Source organism: Balaenoptera borealis (assembly GCF_965194805.1).
Source record: "Balaenoptera borealis genome assembly, chromosome: 6".
In the NCBI taxonomy this organism is placed as follows: Eukaryota; Metazoa; Chordata; class Mammalia; order Artiodactyla; family Balaenopteridae; genus Balaenoptera; species Balaenoptera borealis.
This window is the reverse complement of record NC_138863.1, coordinates 62,911,566-62,936,810: the sequence shown is the minus strand read 5'-3', so window position 1 is coordinate 62,936,810 and position 25,245 is coordinate 62,911,566. Positions and strand designations below refer to the sequence as shown.

The 25,245-nt window shown below is 41.0% G+C and overlaps 1 protein-coding gene and 1 long non-coding RNA gene across 8 annotated transcripts in view; one reads left to right on the top strand and one right to left on the bottom strand.

Moving 5' to 3' along the window:
• Nucleotides 1–25,245, top strand: part of LOC309630655 (kelch-like protein 23) — a 60,204-nt gene that overhangs the window by 15,418 nt on the left and 19,541 nt on the right. For 2 of the 6 annotated variants that reach the window (XM_082396112.1, XM_082396111.1), the window contains 3 exons: nt 8,121–9,335; nt 12,455–12,607; nt 23,065–25,181. In XM_082396112.1, coding sequence (XP_082252238.1) covers nt 8,123–9,335; nt 12,455–12,607; nt 23,065–23,375 — 1,677 coding nt within the window. In that variant the 5' untranslated portion in view covers nt 8,121–8,122 and the 3' untranslated portion in view covers nt 23,376–25,181. Of the gene's footprint in view, nt 1–6,278; nt 7,240–8,120; nt 9,336–12,454; nt 12,608–13,787; nt 13,905–23,064; nt 25,182–25,245 lie in introns of those variants that run through there. The other 4 variants (XM_082396108.1, XM_082396107.1, XM_082396110.1 and 1 more) reach the window with 4 other exon arrangements.
• Nucleotides 14,339–25,245, bottom strand: part of LOC309630667 — a 31,341-nt gene continuing 20,434 nt past the window's right edge. Inside the window, exons 2-4 of one of the 2 annotated variants that reach the window (XR_014245873.1) lie at nt 23,581–23,701; nt 22,704–22,855; nt 14,339–14,645 (exon numbers count right to left, since the gene is read on the bottom strand). This is a non-coding gene — a long non-coding RNA (uncharacterized lncRNA). Of the gene's footprint in view, nt 14,646–21,710; nt 22,007–22,703; nt 22,856–23,580; nt 23,702–25,245 lie in introns of those variants that run through there. The other variant, XR_014245872.1, reaches the window with a different exon arrangement.

Below are 25,245 nucleotides of genomic sequence, written 5' to 3'. Positions count from 1 at the left end.
GGAACGGGGAGAGACTGACACAGAGAAATCTTGCAGTAAGCCAAGTGAGAAGTGATGAAGACCCAATAAGCGTGCTGTCTGAGAGAACGAAAAGGAAGGGATAGATAAACTGGATGCTTTGAATTTGAAAATGAAAAAAAGCACAAAACTTTTAGATCATGTGGTACAGGAGGGCAGTGTCTGCAGATTAAGTCATTTATATAATTTCTTAGAGAACTTTGAGCCCTGAGCAAGTTTTTAAAGGAAATTCTGAAAGTCTTACTTTTTAAAAAAAAATTTATTTATTTTATTTATTTATTTTTGGCTGCGTTGGGTCTTCGTTGCTGCACGCGGGCTTTCTCCAGTTGCAGTGAGTGGGGGCTACTTTTCGTTGCAGTGCGCGGGCTTCTCATTGCCGTGGCTTCTCTTGTTGTGGAGCATGGGCTCTAGGCACGTGGGCTCAGTAGTTGTGGCTCACGGGCTCTAGAGCACAGGCTCAATAGTTGTGGTGCAGGGCTTAGTTGCTCCGCAGCATGTGGGATCTTCCCGGACCAGGGATCGAACCCGTGTCCCCTGCATTGGCAGGTGGATTCTTAACCACTGCACTACCAGGGAAGCTCCTGAAAGTCTTACTTTTAATCCACTCATAGTTTCACTGATATAAAAAAATATTTACTGAGTACCTGTTATGTGGCAGACACTGTTCTAGGAATACCAGAATGAACTGGGGATATACCATGAACAAAACACAAAATCACTGCTTTCAGGGAGTTTACATTCTAGTGGGAGAAATCCCACAATGAACTGGAAAAATATGCAAAATATATGATATTATAGATGGTGATAAGGATTATGAATTAAAGCAGGGAAGGGGAATTGGGAATAACAGGTAGGGTACGGAGATAAATTTAAATAGGTTGGTAAAAGAAGGCCTTGTTGGGAAGTTGATATTGAGCAAAAACCCAGTGGAGGTGAGCAATCAGGTCAAGTGGCAGTATGGGGAAAAGAGCAGTGCAGGCAAAAGGAATAGCTAGCAGTAAGGCCTTGAGGCGGTGCCGTTCCTGGTGAGGGCAGACGCAGGGCTGGGGGTGGGGTGTGGAGGCCACTGTGAGTACTTTGGCTTTTACTGAATGAGACAGGGAGTCGTTGGAGAAGTTTAATCTCTGACTTAGGTAAGAGTATCAGTCTGTCTTGGTTGATTTGAGCCAATGCTCTTACTTTTGTTCTTTTTCTAGCCAGAAGAATTGGGTTTCTTTTTTTTTTTTTGTAATTGATAAAGGTCCTAGTTTATTATCTTCTGCCTTGTATTACTTTTATCTGGAATTTAGCTTTAACTCTGGCACGCAAAAACATATTCCCAGTAAACGGCTATCTTTTAAATGACCCTCCCCCAAAGAGTAGTAAGCTAGTTCCTATTATGAGAATAAACCAATGGTCTTTCATATATTTTTTGAACAAGTACCCCGAGAGTAACATACATACTCACTTCCACATTTTCAGATTGATATTGAAAACTTTTCATTATAAGTTTAAACATTTGCCAAGGTTGTAATTTCTAGAGTATTGTAAATAATGACTTTTTAGTAGGCTTTAAAATAACTCATTAAAATCTATTTAGCAAAAGCTAACTATAGTAATTTAAAAATTCATTTAAAAATGCATAAACAAGTTGTTCTTTAACAGTGGGAAATTTTTATCATATTCTTTTTTTTCTAGAACTCATATTTCCATTCCACTTCTCCCAGAGAGTGTTGTCCTACTGAAAATACAGGCAGTCCTCGCATAAAAATGTGCAAAATTACCATGCAAAATAATCTTAATAATCAGTAGGAACAATTGTGATTGTCCTGTGACCTTTAAATTTTTTGTCAGAACATTAAAAACTGTCTTACTGCCAGTTATAAATGTATAGGAAAATGAAAAACATTGAGACCAATATTTACTTAGTACACTGCAATTAGAAACATTGGAAATGAAAGTATTTTATTTTTCTGTAAAAAACTTATTAAGAGTAAACAGTTTTCACCGTCTTCTTTTTGTCCTGTAACTTAAAATACAGAGTGATCATCTTTCTATGACTTAGTGAATTGTCATACTTCTAAGTTTGGATCAGCTTCCAACATTTTATCCTTGCACTTTTTAAAAAAAAATAAATTTATTTATTTATTTATGGCTGCGTTGGGTCTTCGCTGCTGCGTGCGGGCTTTCTCTAGTTGCGGTGAACGGAGGCTACTCTTCATTGCAGTGCGAGGGCTTCATTGTGGTGGCTCCTCTCGTTGCGGAGCATGGGCTCTAGGCGCGCGGGCTTCAGTAGTTGTGGATTGCGGGCTCTAGAGCGCAGGCTCAGTAGTTGTGGCGCATGGGCTTAGTTGCTCCATGGCATGTGGGATCTTCCCAGACCAGGGCTCGAACCCGTGTCCCCTGCATTGGCAGGCGGATTGTTAACCGCTGCGCCACCAGGGAAGTCCTCCAAGAGTTCTTTTAAAATGAAATTTTTTTGCCAGTATTACTTCTTCTAGGACACCATTATCCGTTTTGTCAATAACCACTGTTCTCTTTAAGTCACAAAGTTCACCTGCACCAAGGTCAGCTGGCTGCAGATCTAGAGTCTCTTCACTGGTGGCACTGTCAACATTCCCATGCTCAGCTATTTCTTCTAGAACTTCATTCTGTTCAACTCAAATTCCACTTTTGGCATTATCACTTTTAATTCTTTGCTACATTTTCATTTTTGTTGGCCAATGCCCTCTCTCAGTCATCTATTTTTGTAAAATACTATGTAGATTTATCACTGGCAGACAGGAGGTAAGACAACCGCAAGCTTCGTTGTCTGAATGTGAACTGAATAACAGATGCACAGTGACCAATCACCAAGGACTTTGAAAGAAGAGACATGATGGGTCACTGACCTTGATGCTCATCTGTTATTTATGTAGTGATTTGTGGACTGAAGAGCTAGAAGGCGAAATTTCTATTTTATGCAATTATTCACAGTTAATATACCATAGTAATTGAAATCTGAACCCTGTTTGAAGGATTGGTGTTATTTAACAAAATGGTGGTAACTGAAATTCATACATATTGGAAACATTCAAAGAAAGGATTGTCCATGTATTTTTATACTTGAAAATCTTTTATTAGTCACCTCTTAAGCCTCTCTGCAACAGAAATGTACATAAATTAGAATTTTAACTGTTTTATGTCCTTGATTCTTAAGTAGTAAAAAAATTCTGAGCTGATTAACATTATAATTATTACTATAATTGAGCAAACAACATAAATATGTTTATATCAAAAGTAAAAATTTATCAAAAATTATTTCAATCTGATGAATTGGGCTATTTTCCTTTCATTGAGACCATATATCTTTGGCTGAGTATTGTTTTCTACTGGCATGAGACAGAGTTTAGGATCAGTAATATTCCTGTTTTTCATTTCTGTAGATATAATCCCTGAGAAAATGTGTTCACATAGACAACTAGATGGGAATGAGAGGAATTTTATTATGGCAGTGCCACTCATTTTGTGGATTCTTTCCAAGTTATTTGTCAAAAATGCTCTTTGACTTTTGTTGAAAACAAGGAATTGGAAACATTCTGACTTGTGAAAGCACTTGTTACCCAGTCATCAGAATGTGTTCTTTATGTTCCCGGAAGCATACCAAAAAGGCTTTGCCAAGACATAGCAACTCCGGGGCAGCCACATATACCTACCTGTGCTGGCTGTATACTGTACAACTCCTGAGACAGTGTTCACATGGCACTCTACTTGAATGGAATGAGCTGGAATTATGCAGTGCACAACTTACACAGTTGTATGTGGTGGCCTTCTAAATTATTCCTATTTTTTTTTTTTTTTTACTTAACACCAACTTGTTCTATCCAGTACGTTAAATGAAGTACACAAAATTTTCTGTATATACTGGCACATTTACATATATTGATAATGATGATCACAATTAGCATACCGAACATTTAATGACATAGCAATACTTAGTGGAAAGATGTATTAATAAGGTAAAAACAACAAATAAGATTGTTATTTTTAGAAACCAAGTCTTTTGAAAAGCTCAGTATGATGTCAAAAGGACTCCAACCCCATGCCAAGCTCAGTATCTGCCAAGAGTCTTTTATGTCTCATCTCCACGGTGGCTCTTTATTTCCCTAAGACTTGGATTCACAGATGGCACACTTGTTTTCTTGAACAGTGTCATTAATTTATTTAACTTATGAATGCTAATTATATGTTTCTGAGTGCATCGAATCTATTAGCATTTGCAGTGGTCTTTTTGATAAAGCATGTGGTGAAGAGGAACTGCTCCTGCCCATACCCTTCAGGACCTGCTCTTCTCTTGGCAGGTTGAAGCAGTCTCATACATACTGATATGCACTTTTTTGGGTCATTTTTTTTTTTGAGATATAATTGACATATAGCCGATATACACTTTTAAGCAATAATTCACGACCAGGGAACATCAGGCAATGGAAGCAAAAGCATGAATTGCGCTCTGCAGCAATCTGAAATAACAGAACAAATGACAATATAGTGAATTCTGTTATTTGAGAATCATTTATTACATGCTGTTTTGATTCTAGAAGCCCCTCCTCTGAGTTAGGTAGAGCCTATATTTACTATACATCAAACTTAGCACCATAGCCACAAACAGCCATTGCCACACTTCAATGACAACCATGGAGAGAATGCCCCATCTTCAATCAATCGCAATTGTGTCCTTGAATGACAACACCAACAACAACATCACTATCCATGAAGGACAAAGTGTCTGATATTACAGTTAACTTCAAAGTTCATAATTTTTGAAGAAATGTTAATAAGATATTAATTTCCAAATTGAGGTTGTGATGGAGAATTAAGTGTAAATATCCTTTCATTATAATAGTTAACATTTATATACCACATCCTAAGTGCTTTCACTGTCATAATTTTATCTTTCCCATATCCTTATGTTAGCTGAGAAAGTACTGATATTTTCTGTTTTACAAGTCAGAAAACTCAGGATAAGAGAAGTTTAGTTAAGCTACATGATAGATAAGTGGCAGAGAAGAATCTTAACCCTGAAACAAAATCTCATATACTTTTCTTCTCTACTAAACTGTTTACCAGATGTTGAGATAGTAAACCTTTCATTTTTCTTCCATTTTGGGTCCAACATAGGTTCTTCTTCTTCTTTTTTAAAAATATATTTATTTATTTAGGCTGCACCGGGTCCTAGTTGTGGCACTCCAGGATCTTCGTTGTGGCATGCATGCAGGATCTAGTTCCCCAACCAGGGATCGAACCCTGCCCCCTGCATTGGGAGCACGGCGTCTTACCCACTGGACTACCAAGGAAGTCCCCAACGTATGTTCTTCTATTTGTGCAAAAGAATCACCTGATGCCCTTGATTAGAATGCAGATTCTAGTATCCCACATAATTCAGTTGAGGTGGTCTGACATGCGGAATTAAAATAAAATCACCCAAATGAGAACGGAGGCCATTTATTCAGATCTTGCTATAGCAAGAGAGTCAGGACCATCATTTGCCTTTGATAGAAGCTCAAAGGCAGATAGGGGAGCGGGAAAGCTTTATAAAAGTGGAAAAAAGGGGAAGGTCTCAGGTATACTTTGGAGGTTGTTGGCCTGGGAAAGCTGGAGTCCAGCTACTAGAATCAGGGAGTATTTTATCTCATTGGTATGGGGAGCATATTTGGCTTTCTCTGACTGGTCCCAAGTTGAAAGTAGGGGTAAAAATAGGGAAGTTGGCAGTCATTGACCACCTCCTGGTCCAACTGCTGCAGAAGTTGTGGTTTGGCTTCCTGGACTTCTTGTGTGGTTCAGAGTTCTTTTGTCATATACAGTCTGGCCATTTTGTATATTGTCTCTCAGACCATATTCTGAGAAACACACTGGGCCTCTGGTGTTCCTTTCACCCTGGTCTCCTTCCTCCTTTAAGCTGGCTAGACTATAAACTCCGTGCGAGCTATGGACCATCTTTTTGTTTGTTTGTTTGTTTTTAATTTATTTATTTATTTTTGGTTGTGTTGGGTCTTCGTTTCTGTGCGAGGGCTTTCTCTAGTCGCAGCGAGTGGGGGCCACTCTTCATCGCTGTGCGCAGGCCTCTCACTGTCGTGGCCTCTTTTGTTGTGGAGCACAGGTTCCAGACGTGCAGGCTCACGGGCCTAGTTGCTCCGCGGCATGTGGGATCTTCCCAGACCAGGGCTCGAACCCGTGTACCCTGCATTGGCAGGCAGATTCTCAACCACTGCGCCACCAGGGAAGCCCTATGGACCATCTTTCACCACGCTATTACCAGTGCCTAGGCACTCAGTAAAATCTTGCAAATGAATGAATGATAAATGAAAATATTTGATATTGGCTTTTGTAGGAACAAGAACATGAACTTTGTGGTGTAGCATATGTACGTCTTTATGTGATTGGACTGTGCCACCAGGAAGAAAGACTGGAGGCTGCTCCTTCCAGCTACTCTGTTCGAAATACTGTAACCTGAATCCTTGGCCCTGGCTGCTCTCAGTTTTTCTCAAAGCTCCAAGTTAACCCACAGTGTACACATCAGTCCCAGGGGCTTCCCCAGCACTCCTCCAGAGTGCTCTGCTGGGGGCGGGACGGAGTTCGTGGGAAAGCGGCAACTACTTCTAGCATTTTGAAGGCAGCCTGAACCCCAGACCTTTAAGTTTGCTGCATTCTCGCCAACCCCGACTCCCAATTCCACTCCACCCTTAGGGCCTGGGCTGGGGAGAGCTACTGAAAGAGGGAAAAGGGGGCCCCCCAGCTCCTATATATGGTCCTAATTCAGGACTTAGAGCGTTTGTCTAGAGAGAAAACGCTCGGCAGTGTCTGTGCGTGGGGTGGGGATGCGGGCACAGGTCCCGGGAGAAGGGCAAAAGCTAGCGGCGCAGGCGGTCTCCTCGGGGAAGCCGTCCCACCTGCTGCCGGGGAGCCCGCCGGGGAGGGGCCGCAGCCACGCGCCCGCGCGCCCACCCCGCCCCTGCCCGCAGCGCGGCCCCGCCAGCCGGGAGTTCCCGCGAGTTACCCCGCGCCCCAGCCGCGTGGGGGGCCGTTCGGTTGGAGGCGGGGAGCAGCCGGGGCACCAAAATAGGAGCCGCTTGTGGGCTGGAGCTGCACTAGCAGGCAGCCTCCGCCGCGCCTCTTCCAAAGATGGTCAGAGGGTCCGGAGGCGCCCCCGCCCCCGCTCGCCACTAGCCCGCGGGTCCGCAGCGCGACCGGGAGCCGCCGCCGGAGGTGAGTGCGGGGCAAGGCCAGCCGGCGGGGAGCGAGCGGGGCCGGGCGCGGGGGAGCGAGGCCAGCCCGCGGTAGAGGCGCGGAGACAATGGCCGCGCGGGCGGCGGGCCGGGCCGAGCGCGGGGCCGTCCGCGGCGCCCTCCCCACACCTGTGCGGCGTCCCGGGGTGGAGGGACGCGGGCGCCCGGCCCGGCGGCGGCGCGCGGCGCCCTCGAGGCGAGTCCCCGTGCCAGGCCCCCGGGCGGGGCGGTCTCCGGGCGGAAACGCGGGCCGGGGGCCGGGCGCGCGGCGCGCGGAAAGCCCTGCGGCAGCCGGGGAGCGGGCACGCGGATGGAGGGGCCGCCGTCCGGCCGTTTTCCTTTGCGTCCTTCCTTGAGCAGAAAGGCACAGGATTTCCCTTTTCCGAGACTTCTTCTGTCCAGTTATATTTCGATCATCCCTTTCCTGGCATCTCGATTCGACTTGAAAGGGAGACGGAACTCGGGGAAAAGGTTGAATTGGGGCCGAGCCGAGCCGGCCAAGGTCCAGCCTCGAGTGGGGTGACCTCTTGGACACTTGGTTTGCCAAGTGGGGGCTCTCTCTAGGACCGGCAACTCGGAGACTGGGTGAATGGGGTAGCAAATCAATATTTCTTCTCGAAAGGACCCCTGAGCAATCCGGGGGCCTCATATCAGACTCCGAGCTACCCTGCATTGAAATTGACCATCATATAAATTATGAAATAGTGTGTCCACATTTTGCATTTGTGACAGAGTGCTGAACTTAGTCTAGTTTTGTATATTCGATGCTAATCAATCATTATAATGACAGGAATATTTAGCATTGATTATGAGGTAATGCGCACAATTGAAAACACGTTTATTGTTTCATGTTTATTGCAGCCATGGCTCTAAAAGGACAAGAAGATTATATTTACCTTTTCAAGGATTCGACGCATCCAGTGGATTTTCTGGATGCATTCAAAACATTTTACTTGGATGGATTATTTACTGATATTACCCTTCAGTGTCCTTCAGGCATAATCTTCCATTGTCACCGAGCTGTTTTAGCTGCTTGCAGCAATTATTTTAAAGCAATGTTCACAGCTGACATGAAAGAAAAATTTAAAAATAAAATAAAAATCTCTGGCATCCACCATGATATCTTGGAAGGCCTTGTAAATTATGCGTACACATCCCAAATTGAGATAACTAAAAGAAATGTTCAAAGCCTGCTTGAAGCAGCAGATCTGCTACAGTTCCTTTCGGTAAAGAAAGCATGTGAGCAGTTTTTGGTAAGGCACTTGGATATTGATAATTGTATTGGAATGCACTCCTTTGCAGAATTTCACGTGTGTCCAGAACTAGAGAAGGAATCTCGAAGAATTCTGTGCTCAAGGTTTAAGGAAGTATGGCAACAAGAAGAATTTCTGGAAATCAGCCTTGAAAAGTTTCTCTTTATCTTGTCCAGAAAGAATCTCAGTGTTTGGAAAGAAGAAGCTGTCATAGAGCCAGTTATCAAGTGGACTGCTCATGATGTAGAAAATCGAATTGAATGCCTGTATAATCTACTAAGCTATATCAACATAGATATAGATCCAGTGTATTTAAAAACAGCTTTGGGCCTTCAAAGAAGCTGCCTGTTAACTGAAAATAAGATCCGATCTCTCATATACAATGCTTTGAATCCCATGCATAAAGAGATTTCTCAGAGGTCCACAGCCACAATGTATATCATTGGAGGCTATTACTGGCATCCTTTATCAGAGGTGCACGTATGGGATCCTTTGACAAATGTTTGGATCCAGGGAGCAGAAATACCAGATTACACTAGGGAGAGCTATGGTGTTACATGTTTGGGACCCAATATTTATGTAACTGGGGGTTACAGAACGGATAACATAGAAGCTCTTGACACAGTGTGGATCTATAACAGTGAAAGTGATGAATGGACAGAAGGTTTGCCAATGCTCAATGCCAGGTATTATCACTGTGCAGTCACCTTGGGTGGCTGTGTCTATGCTTTAGGTGGTTACAGAAAAGGGGCTCCAGCAGAAGAGGCCGAGTTCTATGATCCACTAAAAGAGAAATGGATTCCTATTGCAAACATGATTAAAGGTAAGTGCAGATTGTGTTCATTCTGTATTTTTTAGGTGTTTGAGGTTAGGCCAAGGGTCTCTCACTTCTCTCACAGATAACGTTGAAAAGAATTTATCACTTTGGAATGCTACCTAGGAACTATAGTGGCTTATACAAATAATGTTACACAGAATGTTCCAAGTGAAAATATAGTATAGCAGTCCCCGACTGAGAGTTATGTGATCAGAGTATGCTGCCCAGGCTAGAAAAGAAATATTATTTATATAAGAAAACGGTATAATTCATTCTTCTTATTCTACAGCCTGTTTTGAATCTACATCTTGCTTTGAGTCTTAAGAATTTATATTTAAATCAAAGGCTAAATGAAGAGAGAAAGCTGGGTAGTTTTATTCATGTTTAATTTTCTTTTTTTTTGCTTGCTCTTGGCATTGAACCTTTTTGATTCTGCTTTTAAATATTCAGCTTTTTTTCCTCTCATCATCTGATCATCTGTCTTTTAAAAGGTCTTTCATTAAAACCTTGAAAGGTTTGGTCCCTATAGGGTGTAACAAATTACATTCTCTCAAAAACTAGAGACAAACACCCTCTGCTCTTTGGGATTCCAGTCTTGTCTTAGAGGGTAAAGGAGAGGGGCAGGTCCCCTACCTCCCACACGTGGCCCACACAGTGGCTATTGGATCTCAGCATCTGTCTGATAAACACTGTATTTTCTGCTGTGTTTGGTACTAGATTAGCCTTGTCTTTCTCTCCCACTGTAAAAAAAGTTAAGCTAGAATCTCACTTATTTCATTACATTTATTCATTGGTGCTGGCGAGTTGCACACAAACTGGTACGTTGTTACCAAATTTGAGTCATTTTATTCCAGATGTGTCTTCCCAGGCCTTTCTGTTTCTTTTTTAATGCTAGTGAGGGTGTGGGAATCTGACCTGGTCTGGGAATCTGACCCGGTATGTTTCTTGGATGAGAACAGGAAGCCTGAGAGGCAGAATGTCCTTGTGACCAAACATGCTGCTTCTGAAGCCAAACTGCCTGGATCCAAATCCTGACTTTCACCTTGCTTGCTGGTGAGCTTCGGCAAATGGTTTAATCTCCCTGTGCCCCAGTTTTGCCATCTGTACAATGGGGGTCACAATATTACATAGCTTAGTTCTGAAAGGATTAATTGAGTTTATTCATGTGAAGTGCTTAGGACAGTGTCTGGCACAGAGTAAGCACTCAGTAAGTGTTAGGCATTATAGTCATGAACATCTTATAGAAGAACATGTCAGCTTTGACAGGGCAGAAATATCTTTCATATTCAATTACAACCGCTCTCCTGCACATCCGAAGGTTGCGAAGTAGTTGACAGGATGGGAGAAGGTGGCTTAACGCCTGCTGCGATAGCTGCTCTGGTTTTTGATTCTGCCTGAGCTTGACCCCCCAATTTACTAATTCACCCAGTCCTCTCCCCAGGGTGGCTCTTAATGTCCTGACTCCTTTCCTACAAAAGAAACAAGGAAAGTTCAAATATTTTAGCAGCTGTTGTAAACCTGGATATATTTCTGCCTCTGTTTCTTAAGGATAAGGTCACAATTTCAGTGGTTCTGCAGTTTAGAGTATATTTCTTTGAGGATTGAAATGTATTACTTTACCGAAATGTTGTTAAATCATGTGTGAAACAGTGCTTCCTGAAAAGAAAGTGCTGCAATGGTGTATCCACTGTGAAGAAGGCCACACGTGTTCTTGCCTTAGCCTTGAGTGGAATGGAAGACCCTCGTATGCTGAAGTCCTCCCCTACCCCCCAGCTGGGTCTGAAATTCCAGAGTTTTATACTTTTAAGTTTTGATTCCTGATTATATCTGACCATCCCAGGGAAGGGTAACACTTCTGTCAGTTTTGTGCACTTTTTGCTAGTACTGGTTCTGATGGGTGGACTCATGCTGAACTTTAAGTTTCCCATTTGTCTCTAGAAAGGATAACACTATGTTCCCCAGTTTGTTTTATTTTGTAGCCATGAAGTGAACTAGCAGCTTTCCCTGGTAATGAGCACCGAAGTTGGGCAGAGCCAAGTTTCAAATTCATTTCCTTTTTTAGTTTACGGGTGTACAGAGAAGAAATAAATACTTGGCTGTTTAGAAAGTCCTAACTTTTTTTCCCCTCATCATAACTGCCCTGCTTATAAACTCACTCTTGTTTTGGAGTAGAAATGCACAGGGAGATTGAACTGCACTGGCCCATCTAATAGGCTAAGTAAAAAGTTGGTTGAAAGACTTAAACTGACAATTTCAACTAAAACGAGCCTCCTCATCTTTCTTCCTCACGTCTTCTTCCCCTGCTGAATCCATTTCTTCCTTATTTTTCTTTGGCATCAGTGTTTCCCAGTTTTCTGAGCTCAGGACCTCAGAATGAGTCTTGTTTGTCTTGGACGCAGTCAGTCATCAAGGCCCATCTGTTCTGCCGGTGTCTCTTACCTTGGTATCCTTCCCTCCGACTCAAGGTCCAGTCCAGTCTAAAGTCAGGCCCTCAGTACTTCGCACCTGGGCCAATACCTAGCTCTTTCTGACTCTTGCCCTTCTACTCCTGTAGTCCCTCCCTTCCTCTGTTTAAAAACCTTAAAAGTCGTGCTAAATTAAGTCCATGTTTCTTACTTGGGCATCAGGATCCTTCGCCGTGTGGCTTCAGTTTACCACGTCAGCTTTAATTCCCACACGACAGCCCCAGGTGTGCCACCTGCCCTGCCCAAGTGCTGGGAATCAAACTCGGCTACGTGACATTGTCCAATAAGCACTCACCTTTCCCTCTGGCTAGGATGGCTTCCTCTCACCTGTGCCTGCCAAAGGCTACCTACCGAGGCCCAGGTCAAATTCTGCCACTGCCTGCCATGATTCCCCTAGTCAAAGCAGTGTCCCCTTGCTCTGAACGTTCATAGGAGTTCTCTACCCTGTGTTCTAATTATTTGTGTAAATGTCTCACCCCTTTTAGAAAAAGGTGCAGGGAGCCTTTTTTTTTTTTTTATTCTTCTATCCTTCATAGCATCTAGCACAATGCCTTGTATCTACTGTCAATAATAACAAAAGCAATAATAATCTTAGTCCAATATTCATTGCAAAACCGAATGAAAGAGCAATCTGAAGATGTGATTTTAATTAACACACAGGCGTGGGAAATGCTACTGCCTGTGTCTTACATGAAGTTATCTACGTCATCGGCGGCCACTGCGGATACAGAGGAAGCTGCACCTATGACAAGGTCCAGAGCTACAATTCAGACATCAATGAATGGAGCCTCATCACCTCCAGTCCACATCCAGGTAACAAATTACTGTCTCAAATAGTACATGTTGTGATGCATCTTAGCATAAGGGATGGCTAAAAATGGGCTGGAAGTAGAAAGTGCTAAATTTGTAGTAGGCTACACATGGGTATAATTAAAGGCTCAAAATTTTCACATGTTCATCTAACAATAATCACAATTGGCTTATTCCAACTAGATGACATCTACAAATACTTTCCCTGATGTCTTTACATGACACATATTTTAAGCCTGTGTGGTTAAAAGAATTAGTTTCTTCTTAAATTTTTTTTACTGAGATTCTTTTTTTGTGTTTCCTATTCCTTAGTTATATGCTTTCTTTCATTTACTACATGCATTATATAAAACACAATTTTTATTAACAGTTAAAAACCACTAGTCTATGAAATAGTTGGGAAGGATACCTGTTGATTCAGTTCAGCAGGAAATGATTTTTTTTTTTTTTAGAAGCATGTTCTTTCTGGGTTTCAATAGCTATTAAGCACTTACTCCTGTGATGTGCAGGGCCCTGTGTTGGCCTTAACAGTTGTCTACCCACAAAGAATGGCCTGCCTTCTGTGGTGTCCTTTGTTCTTTGACTTGTCTCTTTGGGTAGAGCTCAGGGGGAAGGATAAACCTGTTACAGTTACCTGGTTAAGGTTAAGCCATCTGATTAAGGTTTTTTTCATTAGGAAAGATTCATATCACCATATCACCATACTACTTTGAATCATTTTCCATATAGCATCTGGCTTTTGTGTGAGTCACTGGAGAGCATAGTTGGAATTCACGAGCTTGAACCATCTGAGAATAATAATGATAGCTAACCTTCTTGAGCACTTTCCATAGGTCAGGTACTGACTGAGCACTTTGCATGTAATATTACCTTAAATTCTAACTACAATCCTGTGAGTAAGTATTGTTTACCCCTGTTTTACATATTTGTAAAGGCTTAGAAAGGATAAGTAGCTTAGCTTTGCCAAGGTCACACAGTCTGGAAGTGGTGGATCAGGATTCAAAGTCAGGCAGTTTGATTGCATTGACCTGTGCTATAACCGATAAGCAATCTGCCTCTCCATAAGGGAACAGGCTCTCCTACTCTTGACCAATGCAGCTAGTTCCACCATACATCGTATATGTCATCTCACAGTTCAGGGGGAGCACACCTGAATCTGGTGCTGTGTCTCCATATACCACAGGACTTACACAAGGAGGGACTTCAGCCATACGCTGTCCTGGCTCTGAAGACATCTTGGAGGTAGACTTTCATCTCCAATAGTTCAGATGTATTATCCCAGACTCCCCACAACTTTCTGTGATAACTAATGAAATTATAATAGAAAATAATAATAACTGTCATACTGAGTACAGGCATACGTTGTTTTATCGTGCTTTGCTTTATTGTACTTTGCAGATATTGCATTTTTTACAAATTGAAGGTTTGTGGCAGCCCTGCGTTGAGAATTCTATCGGTGCCATTTTTCCAACAGCGTTTGCTCACTTTGTGTCTTGTCACATTTTGGTTATTCTCGCAGTCTTTCAAACTTTTTCATTATTACATTTGTTACTGTAATCTGTGATCAGTGATCTTTGATGTTCTATTGTAATTGAACTGGCATTTTTTAGCAACAAAATATTTTGAAATTAAGGTATATTCATTGTTTTTTTAGACATAAAAATATGCTATTACACACTTAATAGACTACAGTATAGTATAAACATAACTTTTTTTTTTTGAATTTTTTTAAAAAATTTATTTATTTATTTATCTTTGGCTGTGTTGGGTCTTCGTTTCTGTGCGAGGGCTTTCTCTACTTGCGGCGAGCGGGGGCCACTCCTCATCGCGGTGCGCGGGTCCCTCACTCTCATGGCCTCTCTTGTTGCGGAGCACAGGCTCCAGACGCACAGGCTCAGTAGTTGTGGCTCACGGGCCCAGCCGCTCTGCAGCATGTGGGATCCTCCCAGACCAGGGCTCGAACCCGTGTCCTCTGCATTGGCAGGCAGATTCTCAACCACTGCGCCACCAGGGAAACCCCTAAACATAACTTTTATATGCCCTGGAAAACAAAAAAATTTGTGTGACGCTTCATTGTGATATTCACTTCATCACTGTGCTCTAGAACCCAACCTGTGATATCGTGAAGGTATGCCTGTAATAGGTAACATTTATTCAATAAGTATGTACCAGGCATTAACTATTCCAATACTTTTATCTGTATAAATCTTTTGAAACCTCACAGCAATCCTGTGAGCTAGGTACTGCTACTATTTTGTAGTTCACTGAGGCACACAGAGAGTGAATATATTGCCCAAGGTCAGCTAGCTAGGGCTTGTTGTGAGATTCAGATCCAGGCAGTCTGGCTGGGAGCTCATGCTCTTAACAACTACACTGTTACTTCATTTGATCCTCATGTTAACCTTATGAGTTAGATACTTCCCTGACTTATCTTTACAAAGAAAATCCAACATATGAAAAGTCAGATTAACAAATCAGAGGGCAGTTGTTTACATTACAAACTTAATTTATATTTCATAAAGAGATTCCTTTAAAAATAAACGTCTTGAGGGACTTCTCTGGTGGCGCAGTGGTTAAGAATCCACCTGCCAATGCAGGGGACATGGGTTCGATCCCTGGTCCGGGAAGATCCCACATGCCACGGAGCAACTAAGCCTGTGCGCCACAACTACTGAGCCTGTGCCCTAGAGCCCGCAAGCCACAACTACTGAAGCCCGCGCGCTTAGAGCCCGTGCTCCGCAACAAGAGAAGCCCGCACTCACCGCAACTAGAGAAAGCCCGTGCACAGCAATGAAGACCCAACGCGGCCAAAAATAAAATAAGTAAATTAATTAATTTTAAAATAAATATAGAAATAAAGGTCTCATAACATACTTAAATTGGGTATAGCTTGTTAACTGCTTGAGAGTTTAAAAGGTAGTGAGACTTAAGCCAAAGTATGTAAAGCCATGGCAAATCAAAAAATCAATCAGAAATGAATATTAGAATTCCATATGGAGCATTTTGATTCACATTGGACATTTTCCTGACATAATGTGAGAAACGAAGTTATCAAATTAGCACCCTACGTGGTATCTTCTATTTGGCTCTCACAGTGTTCAAAATATTTTTTAACTGGCTTGTTACCAATATTTAAAATTCAGGAGATTTCAAATAAAAATCATGATTTCTGGCCTTTAGAAAAATTGCAAGATCTGGCAACCTTGGATCATATTCCTTCCTGGCAACAATTATTGGTGCCAAGTAGTGGCTGTTCCCTTTAGATGAGGCTTATGTGCTCAGTTTCACCACAGCCTCTTCCATTCTCATCACGTCATAGACTTGGGAGGCCCGTGCTGCTGTTTTTCTTACCCCTAGCCTGGTTCATTCAGCTAGTCTGTTACCTCCTTGATAACAGGCATTTGGACCTACATCCTCTGAATTATAGCAAGTTATGCCTCTTATGCATTTTAGGAGCACCTCTTGAAGAATGTAAAATGTCAGTCTTGAGTCTACCTTATAGATATGTAGCTTAGACCACAAAGAAATGACTACTGTTATTTTTAAAAGGTAATCTAAATGTTATCTTTTTTCTTAATGCTTTTAAGGGTGGTTGCTTTGTATAGTTGAAAAACAGGGGACTATAATCCTATTAAATTCAAGATAACATTTATTGAGACCTTACCTTGGGAAAGATACCATTCTATCGACAGTTATTACGTAAGACACAAAGATGATTAATTTTACTACCACAGGAACTCAGTATCTAGTAGTAATTACACATACATAACAGGAATACAAGACAGTCTTACAAAATAAGTGCTACTGAAATTGAGGGTAGAGAGAGCTTCAGTCTAATTAAGGGGACTCTGACAATCTTAGAAGGCTTCCAGGCATAGGCTGTTATGATTTGGGCCTTAAGGAATAGCTACAATTAAGGAAGGTAGTTTTTGAGAAAGAGCGTTCTGGCAGAAAGTTAGCCAGTGAAGGAAGGCTGAAGGGAAATTTCCAGGTTCATTCCAGTTCCTGGGAGTAAAAGTATATTAATGAGATGCAAGAGGGTAGGATGAGAGACTGGATGGGAGAGTTCAGTTGAAGAGCATGTCATGGAGGGCTTTGAATGGCAGCCTGGAGAATTTTAAAAATAGAGAGCTTAAAGTTTTCAGAGCAAGAGAATGATGCGTGATCAGTTCTAGCTTCAAGAAAAGAACTCCTTTGAGAATAGACTGGGTAAAACATGGCAGGGAGATCTGCTAAAGCTCTTGTAATAAACCAGGTGAGAAATACTGAAATCCTGAAGTGGTAGGAGTAGAAAACAGGCAGGTGCGAGGAATGTTACAGATTCATCATTGATTGAATGGTAGTGATCGCTCCCTTGGGTGATTGGACGTTGGCGATGAGGACGAGAAAGGAATTGACAGTCATTCCAGGCTCTCTGGCTGATTGACTAGGAGCACTGAAGTAGCAACCAATGGGAGGGGAGAAGAGGAGAGATGATGAACTCAGTTTTGTAGTGAAATGGCAAGGACCAGTTAGATAACTCAGAAGAGCTGTCCAGCAAGCGATGGGAAGTGTGGTTCTGCAGGAGGAAGAATGCAGCTAAATGCAGAGATCTGTGAGTTGTTTGCTTAGAGATGATGACTATGTGTGGAGGTGAATGAGATGCCTTGGAAGGTTGGGACCAACAACACAGTAGTGAGCAGAATCTTGGGAAACAGCATTAGTTAAAGGATGAGCTGAGGAAGAAGAGTCCGTGAAGAACCCGGGAGAAGCAGTAAGTGATAGAGAGGGAAAATCCGTGGAGAGCTGTGTCCAGTGGGAAAAACGTTCTCTCCTGGCTCTGCTGTTTATTCACTTGTGTAATCTTGGGCAGCAGCTTAAGCTCTTGGATCTTACTTTCCAGCAAAATAAGGAAGTTAGATTAGATAAGCTTTACAGGTCTTTTCAGTGAGAAAAAAATCTTAGGTAAAAATCTTAAAGTATTTCAATGGATATTGAATACCTGAAAATATTGTGGTTGTCTCTGAATCCCTGCATGGCTTTGTTCCTATCACTCATGTAACACTGAATTCAGACTGCCATGTATTTATAGTGCATATTTGTGTGTAAACTCTTTTGAGCCATGACAGATGGTGCTATCCCTCATGCTTGGTTTGAAATTTTTCATTCATTCATTTGTCCAACAGATATTTGCTGAGTGCTTCCTGCTTGCTCTGTACAGTGCTAGGAGCTCAATAAACAAGACACAGTCCCTTAGCCTCAGTAGCTTCATAGAGTGACCAACAAGAAAAAAGGCAGTTATAGCTGAGGAAGTTTCCATCAACTATAACAGAACATTATGTTGCATTTGGGTAACAGGGGAAAAACTACCAGGAATTTATTTATTTATTTGTTTGTTTGTTTGTTTATGGCTGCGTTGGTTCTTCATTGCTGCACACAGACTTTCTCTAGTTGCGGTGAGCGGGGGCTGCTCTTCATTGCAGTGCACGGGCTTGTCATTGCAGTGGCGTCTCTTTCTGTGGAACACGGGCTGTAGGCATGCGGGCTCAGTAGTTGTAGCACACGGGCTCAGTAGTTGTGGCTTGCGGGCTTAGTTGCTCCACAGCATGTGGTATGTTCCTGGACCAGGGATGGAACCCGTGTCCCCTGCAATGGCAGGCGGATTCTTAACCACTGTGCCACCAGAGAAGCCCACTTTATTTATTTTTATACTTTTAAAAAATTGAGATATAGTTTATGTACAATATTATATAAGTTTTAGGTGTACAGCATAGTGATTTATAATTTTTAAATTTTTTTATAGTTAAAATATTTTATACTCTATAGTTATTACAAAGTATAGGCTATATTCCCTGTGCTGTACAATATATTCTTGTAGCCTATTCATTTTATACATAATAGTTTGTACCTCTTAGTCCCCTACCCCTATCTTGCCCCTCTCCCACTTCCCTCTCCCCACTGGTAACCACTAGTTTTTTCTCTATATCTGTGAGTCTATTTCTTTTTTGTTATATGAACTAGCTTGTTTTATTTTTTAGATTCCACATATAAGTGATACCATGCAGTATTTGTCTTTCTCTGTCTGACTTATTTCATTTAGCATAATACCCTCCAAGTCCATCCATGTTGTTGCAAATGGCAAAATTTCTTTCTTTTTTATGGCTGAGTAGTATTCCATTGTGTGTGTGTATATTATATATATATATCACATCTTTTTTATCTGTTCATCTGGGTTTTTTTGGCTTTATCATTTTAAAAAAATTTATTTATTGGAGTATAGTTGATTTACAATGTTGTGTTTCAGGTGTATAGCAAAGTGAATCAGATACATATACATATATCCACTCTTTTTTAGATTCTTTTCCCATATAGGCCATTACAGAGTATTGAGTAGAGTTCCCTGTGCTATATAGTAGGTCTTATTAGTTATCTGTTTTACACATAGTAGTGTGTATATGTCAATCCCAATATCCCAACTTATCTCTCCCCCTCTTGCCCCCTGGTAACCATAAGTTTGTTTTCTACTCTGTAACTCTATTTCTGTTTTGTAGATAAGTTCATTTGTACCCTTTTTTAAGATTCCATATATAAGCAATATCATATAATATTCATCATTCTCTGACTTACTTCACTCAGTATGACAATCTCTAGGTCCATCCATGTTGCTGCAAATGAATTATTTTGTTCTTTGTTATGGCTAATATTCCACTGTATATACGTACCATATATTCTTAATCCATTCCTCTGTTGATGGACATTTAGGTTGCTTCCATGTCCTGGCTATTGTAAATAATGCTGCAATGTACATTGGGGTGCATGTGTCTTTTTGAATTATGGTTTCCTCTGGGTATATGCCCAGTAGTGGGATTGCTGGGTCATACGGTAGTTCTATTTTTAGTTTTCTAAGGAACCTCCATACTGTTCTCCATATTGGCTGTATCAATTTACATTCCCACCAATAGTGCATGAGGGTTCTCTTTTCTCCACACCCTCTCCAGCATTTATTGTTTCTAGATTTTTTGATGATGGCCATTCTGACCAGTGTGAGGTGATACCTCATTGTAGTTTTGATTTCCATTTCTCTAATAATTAGTGATTTTGAGCATCTTTTCATGTATTTGTTGGCGATTTATATGTCTTCTTTAGAGAAATGTCTGTTTAGGTCTTCTGCCCATTTTTTGATTGGATTGTTTGTTTTTTTTTGATATTGAGCTGCATGAGCTGTTTGTATATTTTGGAGATTGATCCTTTGTCAGTTGCTTCATTTGCAAATATCTTCTCCGATTCTGAGGGTTGTCTTTTAGTCTTGTTTATGGTTTCCTTTGCTGTGCAAACGCTTTTAAGTTTAATTAGGTCCCATTTGTTTATTTTTGTTTTTTATTCTCATTACTCTAAGTGGTAGATCGAAAAAGACCTTGCTGTAGTTTATATCAAAGAGTGTTCTGCCTGTCTTTTCCTCTAAGAGTTTTATAGTATCTGGCCTTACATTTAGGTCTTTAATCCATTTTCAGTTTATTTTTGTATATGGTGTGAGGCAATGTTCTAATTTCATTCTTTTCCATGTAGCTGTCTAGGTTTCCCAGCACCACTTGTTGAAGAGACTTTCTTTTCTCCATTGTATATTCTTGCCTCCTTTGTCATAGAGTAATTGATCATGAGGATACAGCATTAATATACAGAAATCTGTTGGATTTCTATATGCTAACAATGAACTATCAGAAAGAGAAATTAAAGAAACAATCCCATTTACCATTGCATCAAAAAGAATAAAATACCTGGGATTAAACCTTCCTAAGGAGGTAAAGACCTGTGCTCGGCAAACTGTAAGACACTGATGAAAGAAATTGAAGATGCTACAAACAGATGGAAAGACATACTGTGTTCATGGATTGGAAGAATTAATATTGTTAAAATGACCACACTACCCTAAGGCAATCTACAGATTCAGTGCAATCCCTATCAAAATACCAAGGGTAGGGCTTACCTGGTAGCACAGTGCTTAAGAATCTGCCTGCCAATGCAGGAGACATGGGTTTGAGCCCTGGTCCAGGAAGATCCCACATGCCGTGGAGCAGCTAAGCCTGTGTGTCACAACTACTGAGCCTGCACTCAAGCCCGCAAGCCACAACTACTGAGCCCGTGTGCTGCAACTGCTGAAATGCCCTATATAGCCTGTGCTCTGCAACAAGAGAAGCCACCACAAGAAGAAGCCTGCGCACCACAACGAAGAGTAGCCCCCGCTCACCGCAACTAGAGAAAGCCCGCGCTCAGCAACGAAGACCCAACGCAGCCAAAAATAAATAAAATTAATTAATTAATTAATTTAAAAAATACCAAGGGTATTTTTCACAGAACTAGAAAAAATAATTTTAAAATTTGTGTGGAAGCACAAAAGACCCTGAATAGCCAAAACAGTCTTGAAAAAGAAGAACAGAGCTGGAGGAATCGCTGACTTTAGACTATACTACACAACTACTGTAATCAAAACAGTATGGTACTGGCACAAAAACAGACACGTAGATCAATGGAACAGAATAGAGAGCCCAGGAGTCACTTTATTTTAAACATTTTTACTGCTATAGAAAGATTGAGATACTTCTGTTAACATAAGAGTTGCAAATTGAGGATTTTTTGTGAGATTTGAATAATTTAAGAAAAGCTTAATAAGCTCATCGTTGAATCATTTATACCAACTGATAAAAGTTTTGAATCATCATTAATTTTCACAATAACCATTTGACAGAATGACTCATAATTTATATAAACAAACAATGTGTCACAAGTACTCAAAAACAACTAAATCCTATAAAAATCCTGCATGTGTATAACTGAAAGATAATAAATGGGTTTTCAGAGGTAGGAGAATTCTTTTTTTCTTGGACGTCAGAAACCAGAGAACAACAGTATGTGGACTCAAAGCAGAAATACCAGTCTTCTCAGATTTTTCCTTAGGCTTTGAAACCTAAATAGTAAGAACTTTACTGATAAGAATTTGTCTTCCCTACTTAACGGGGAAATCACATTTCTGATTGTACATTCTTTCTTTCTAAAGAAGGCCTTATAAGCTTTTCTTCCACGAAGTAATGGGAGCGCGTATTTGGGCACAGAGGGTACACGGTACAATTCATTCATTGATTCAACAAACTTTTATTGAGTCCTTACAAGATGCCAGACACTTGCCATCCTTCAGTTGGGAGAGGAGTGGTGGGCAGGACACAGTTCCTGCACTGTCAGAAGGAAGAGAGAGACTGTAAACAGGAACCACATCGGATCATGAGAAGAGCTACAGAGAGAATTAAAATAGGGTGATGTGGTAGAGATGCCTGACCGGCTCCTTCAGGTTGGATGATCTGGGAAGGCCCTCTGAGGAGGTGAGAGTAAGATGAGACCCGAATGACATGGAGAAGGCAGCTGTGCAAGAACCTGGGAAAAGAAGGTGTTCCAGACAGATGGAACAGGTCAGCAATGGCAAGCTAAATCTTCATTTATTCGCCGTAGTATTAGTGCCACTGACAACTCCTGCTCTTTCTTCAGGTCTGCAGCTAGAAGTATTTAAGTGTAATCTAATGGTTGATACTTTCAGAGAAAGAACTCACAGGCTGGGAGCGATATTAGAACTGAGGGCGTGGAAGAAACAGGGCTGGGACTAGGGTCAGGCAAGTGAGACCCTTGAGGCACAGAACTGAAGGAGTTGCTCGGAAGTGGAAGAGTCTCCTCCTGTTTTGTGCTCTGGGCACCTCACTTGCCTTACCCTAGTCACAGCCCTGGGAAGAAGGGAGAGGAAGTGAAGTTGCCAAAGATCCTGGTGCCTTGAAGAGCCAGCAGGTTTGGATGTGGAGGGAGAGATAAAATGGAAAAAATTAAAACGGCCTGGAAAGCTGACCCCCAAGAGGTGGACTCCCAGCCCCAGGACGCAGACCTCACACGGCAGCCCTCAGCCTTTGATCACCTTACACAGCTTCTTAAAGTCACAGACTGTAGTTCCCCACTAAACTGGCTTGTATCTCTCTAACTTCTTGTGTCTTTAACTTGACCAGCAGTGTGAGAGAGGCAAGCGCCTGTGGCAGCAGATACTGTACAGGGTTAGCTGCTAACACCTGAAGGACCCTACACTAGTTACCTGGGATGTCTTCATGGCTGAGGGACTCTGCTGCTACCACCTTTTACACATAGGCGTAGAGAGAAAGGTGCCTGTGCTGGCAAGTTCCCGGAAGGGTAGTGGTCGGAGGATGAGTTCCTCCCGGCATCCTGCAAAGCCAGTTTAGGGATAACCTGAAAGACAGTGGCAGGAATAGGTCATCTGAGTCTGGTGATTGGGAGTGGATTTTAAGGCTCCGTGTTGTGGTAGTGTGTGCTGGAATCAAAATGTCACAGCTACTCTATTTTTGTATGCTAAATTGTAAAGCATTATTATATCACCACCCTAAGGTATCTCTTTTGTTTGTTATCCTAATAGAAATATGCTTTTTTCTTTTTAATAGAATATGGATTGTGTTCAGTTCCATTTGAAAATAAGCTCTATCTAGTTGGTGGACAAACTACAATCACAGAATGCTATGACCCTGAACAGAATGAATGGAGAGAGATCGCTCCCATGATGGAAAGGAGAATGGAGTGTGGTGCCGTCATCATGAATGGATGTATTTATGTCACTGGGGGGTATTCCTACTCAAAGGGGACATATCTTCAGAGCATTGAGAAATATGATCCAGATCTTAATAAGTGGGAAATCGTGGGTAATCTTCCAAGTGCCATGCGGTCCCACGGGTGTGTTTGTGTGTATAATGTTTGATTAAGTCCATAGAAATGACCAAGTAATCACTGTTTCAGGGTGTAGTGAAAAAGAATGTAGGGTTTGGAGTGTCTTACTTGTTATCGTGGGCTGGCACACGTTAGGTAAATTCTCATGCCTAACCCCCACTCTGCACCCCAACTCTGTGATTAATGGTCAAGAAACATCTTATGTATATTTACAGTTGAATCAGTGGGGTTACTACCTTTAATCTCTGCTCATCAAAGGTGATCTGGAACGCTGGACACTTGGTAAAAGGTGAAGCGTCTTTGCAGTGAATTTTTTTCTCCTGGTAGCATCAACACTGGGTGTAGGTCAAAATCATTCTGTGGAGTGAAATATTTCTTATGACAGTGTAATAGTGTACATTAATGTAATAGTGTACATTAAGGTTCCATTTAGCTAACAAGGGATTTGAAATATAAAGAGGGAAGATTCTCTACCTCTACAAAATCAATACTTAAAATTTTTTTTTAACCTTAGAATTATTTAGAATGGACTTAAGTCTAGTGTTTTTCCTTTGTAGTGTGTATTATTTATAGTTACGATTCTTTATTTACTGACTACCAGAGATATACAAGATGTTGTGCAAAAGATTATTACTATTCAGAGTTTACAAACTAAATTTAAAAGAATGGAAAATCTGAAAAATTGCAGAGGAAAGAGTTGAATATTTGTTGATCCTAAGAGCTATTTTTAATTTTCAGCTTTGATGTAAATTGCTAGTTTAGGTGTCTTTAAGCATATCAGAAAATCCTCTTTATTCATAAGTATAGGTACCTGTCTGCATGTGAAATTGAAATTTAGAGCCAGAAAGCATGTAGAACATTGTGACATAGTAGAAAATACACTGATGAGAAGAAATTTGAATTCATTTTCCACTAACTAGATTTTGTGACTTGGATTGAGTCACCTAACCTCAATTAGAACTTCCCTTCCCATGTACACTGGCTCTTTGGGTGATAGATGTGCCTAGATATGGATCCCCACAGCTCTTGGAGTAGCCAGAGGTGGCCTGGGTGGCTGAAGCTTCGAGGCCAGAAACATCTTTGTCCATTTTCTCCAGTGTGCCTACCATATCACTTTCCATGTGTGCCGTAACTTGAGAAAAGTTAAGAAGCGTAGCTTAAGTTAACTCATCTAAACTTTTAGTAATCTGTTAGATCATCTACCCACACTCTTCATTTATTAAGAGACAAAAATTATTTTTAACTTTAAGTAAGTGTAAAACTACCTAATTTTTCTGAGTTATTTTTAAATTTTAGAAAGAACCTGTTTAATACATTCGTTTAAGAAGGCATTTTAAACAGATACAACCCTTTGGGAACACAATATGGCACTACATAGAAAGCCATAAAAATGACCGTATCTTTTCCTCGTATATTCTACTCCTTGATTTGTAACCTAAAGAATAACATACAAACAAAACAAACAAACAAAAAGGTAAATGCATGAGGTTGTTTATGTCTGCATTATTTACAATAGCGAAAAATTGGAAATAATCTAAATGGCAAAGAAGAAAGTGGGCTAATAAAAAGAGTGAAGCCTTATACTGCCATTAAAAAATTGTTTGGAAGACTGTAGAAACATGGGCATGTCTGTGATATGGTAAGTAAAATACGCACAATATAAAATGGTATGAACACTATCATTGTGTCTGTAAAATCTTTATGCATGTGGAAAGTAATATGCAGAAGTGAAATTCATTGTGTTAGTGTAGGGGGATATGGAATGATTTTTAAATTATTTAAATGTTTTCCTTTAATATTACTTTGTATTTTCAATAAAAATAAATAAATCACTGCATACGTGGTAAAGCTGCTTGAATTTGGGCCAGTTGAACTGAAGGACAATTGAGTTTCTGAATTAG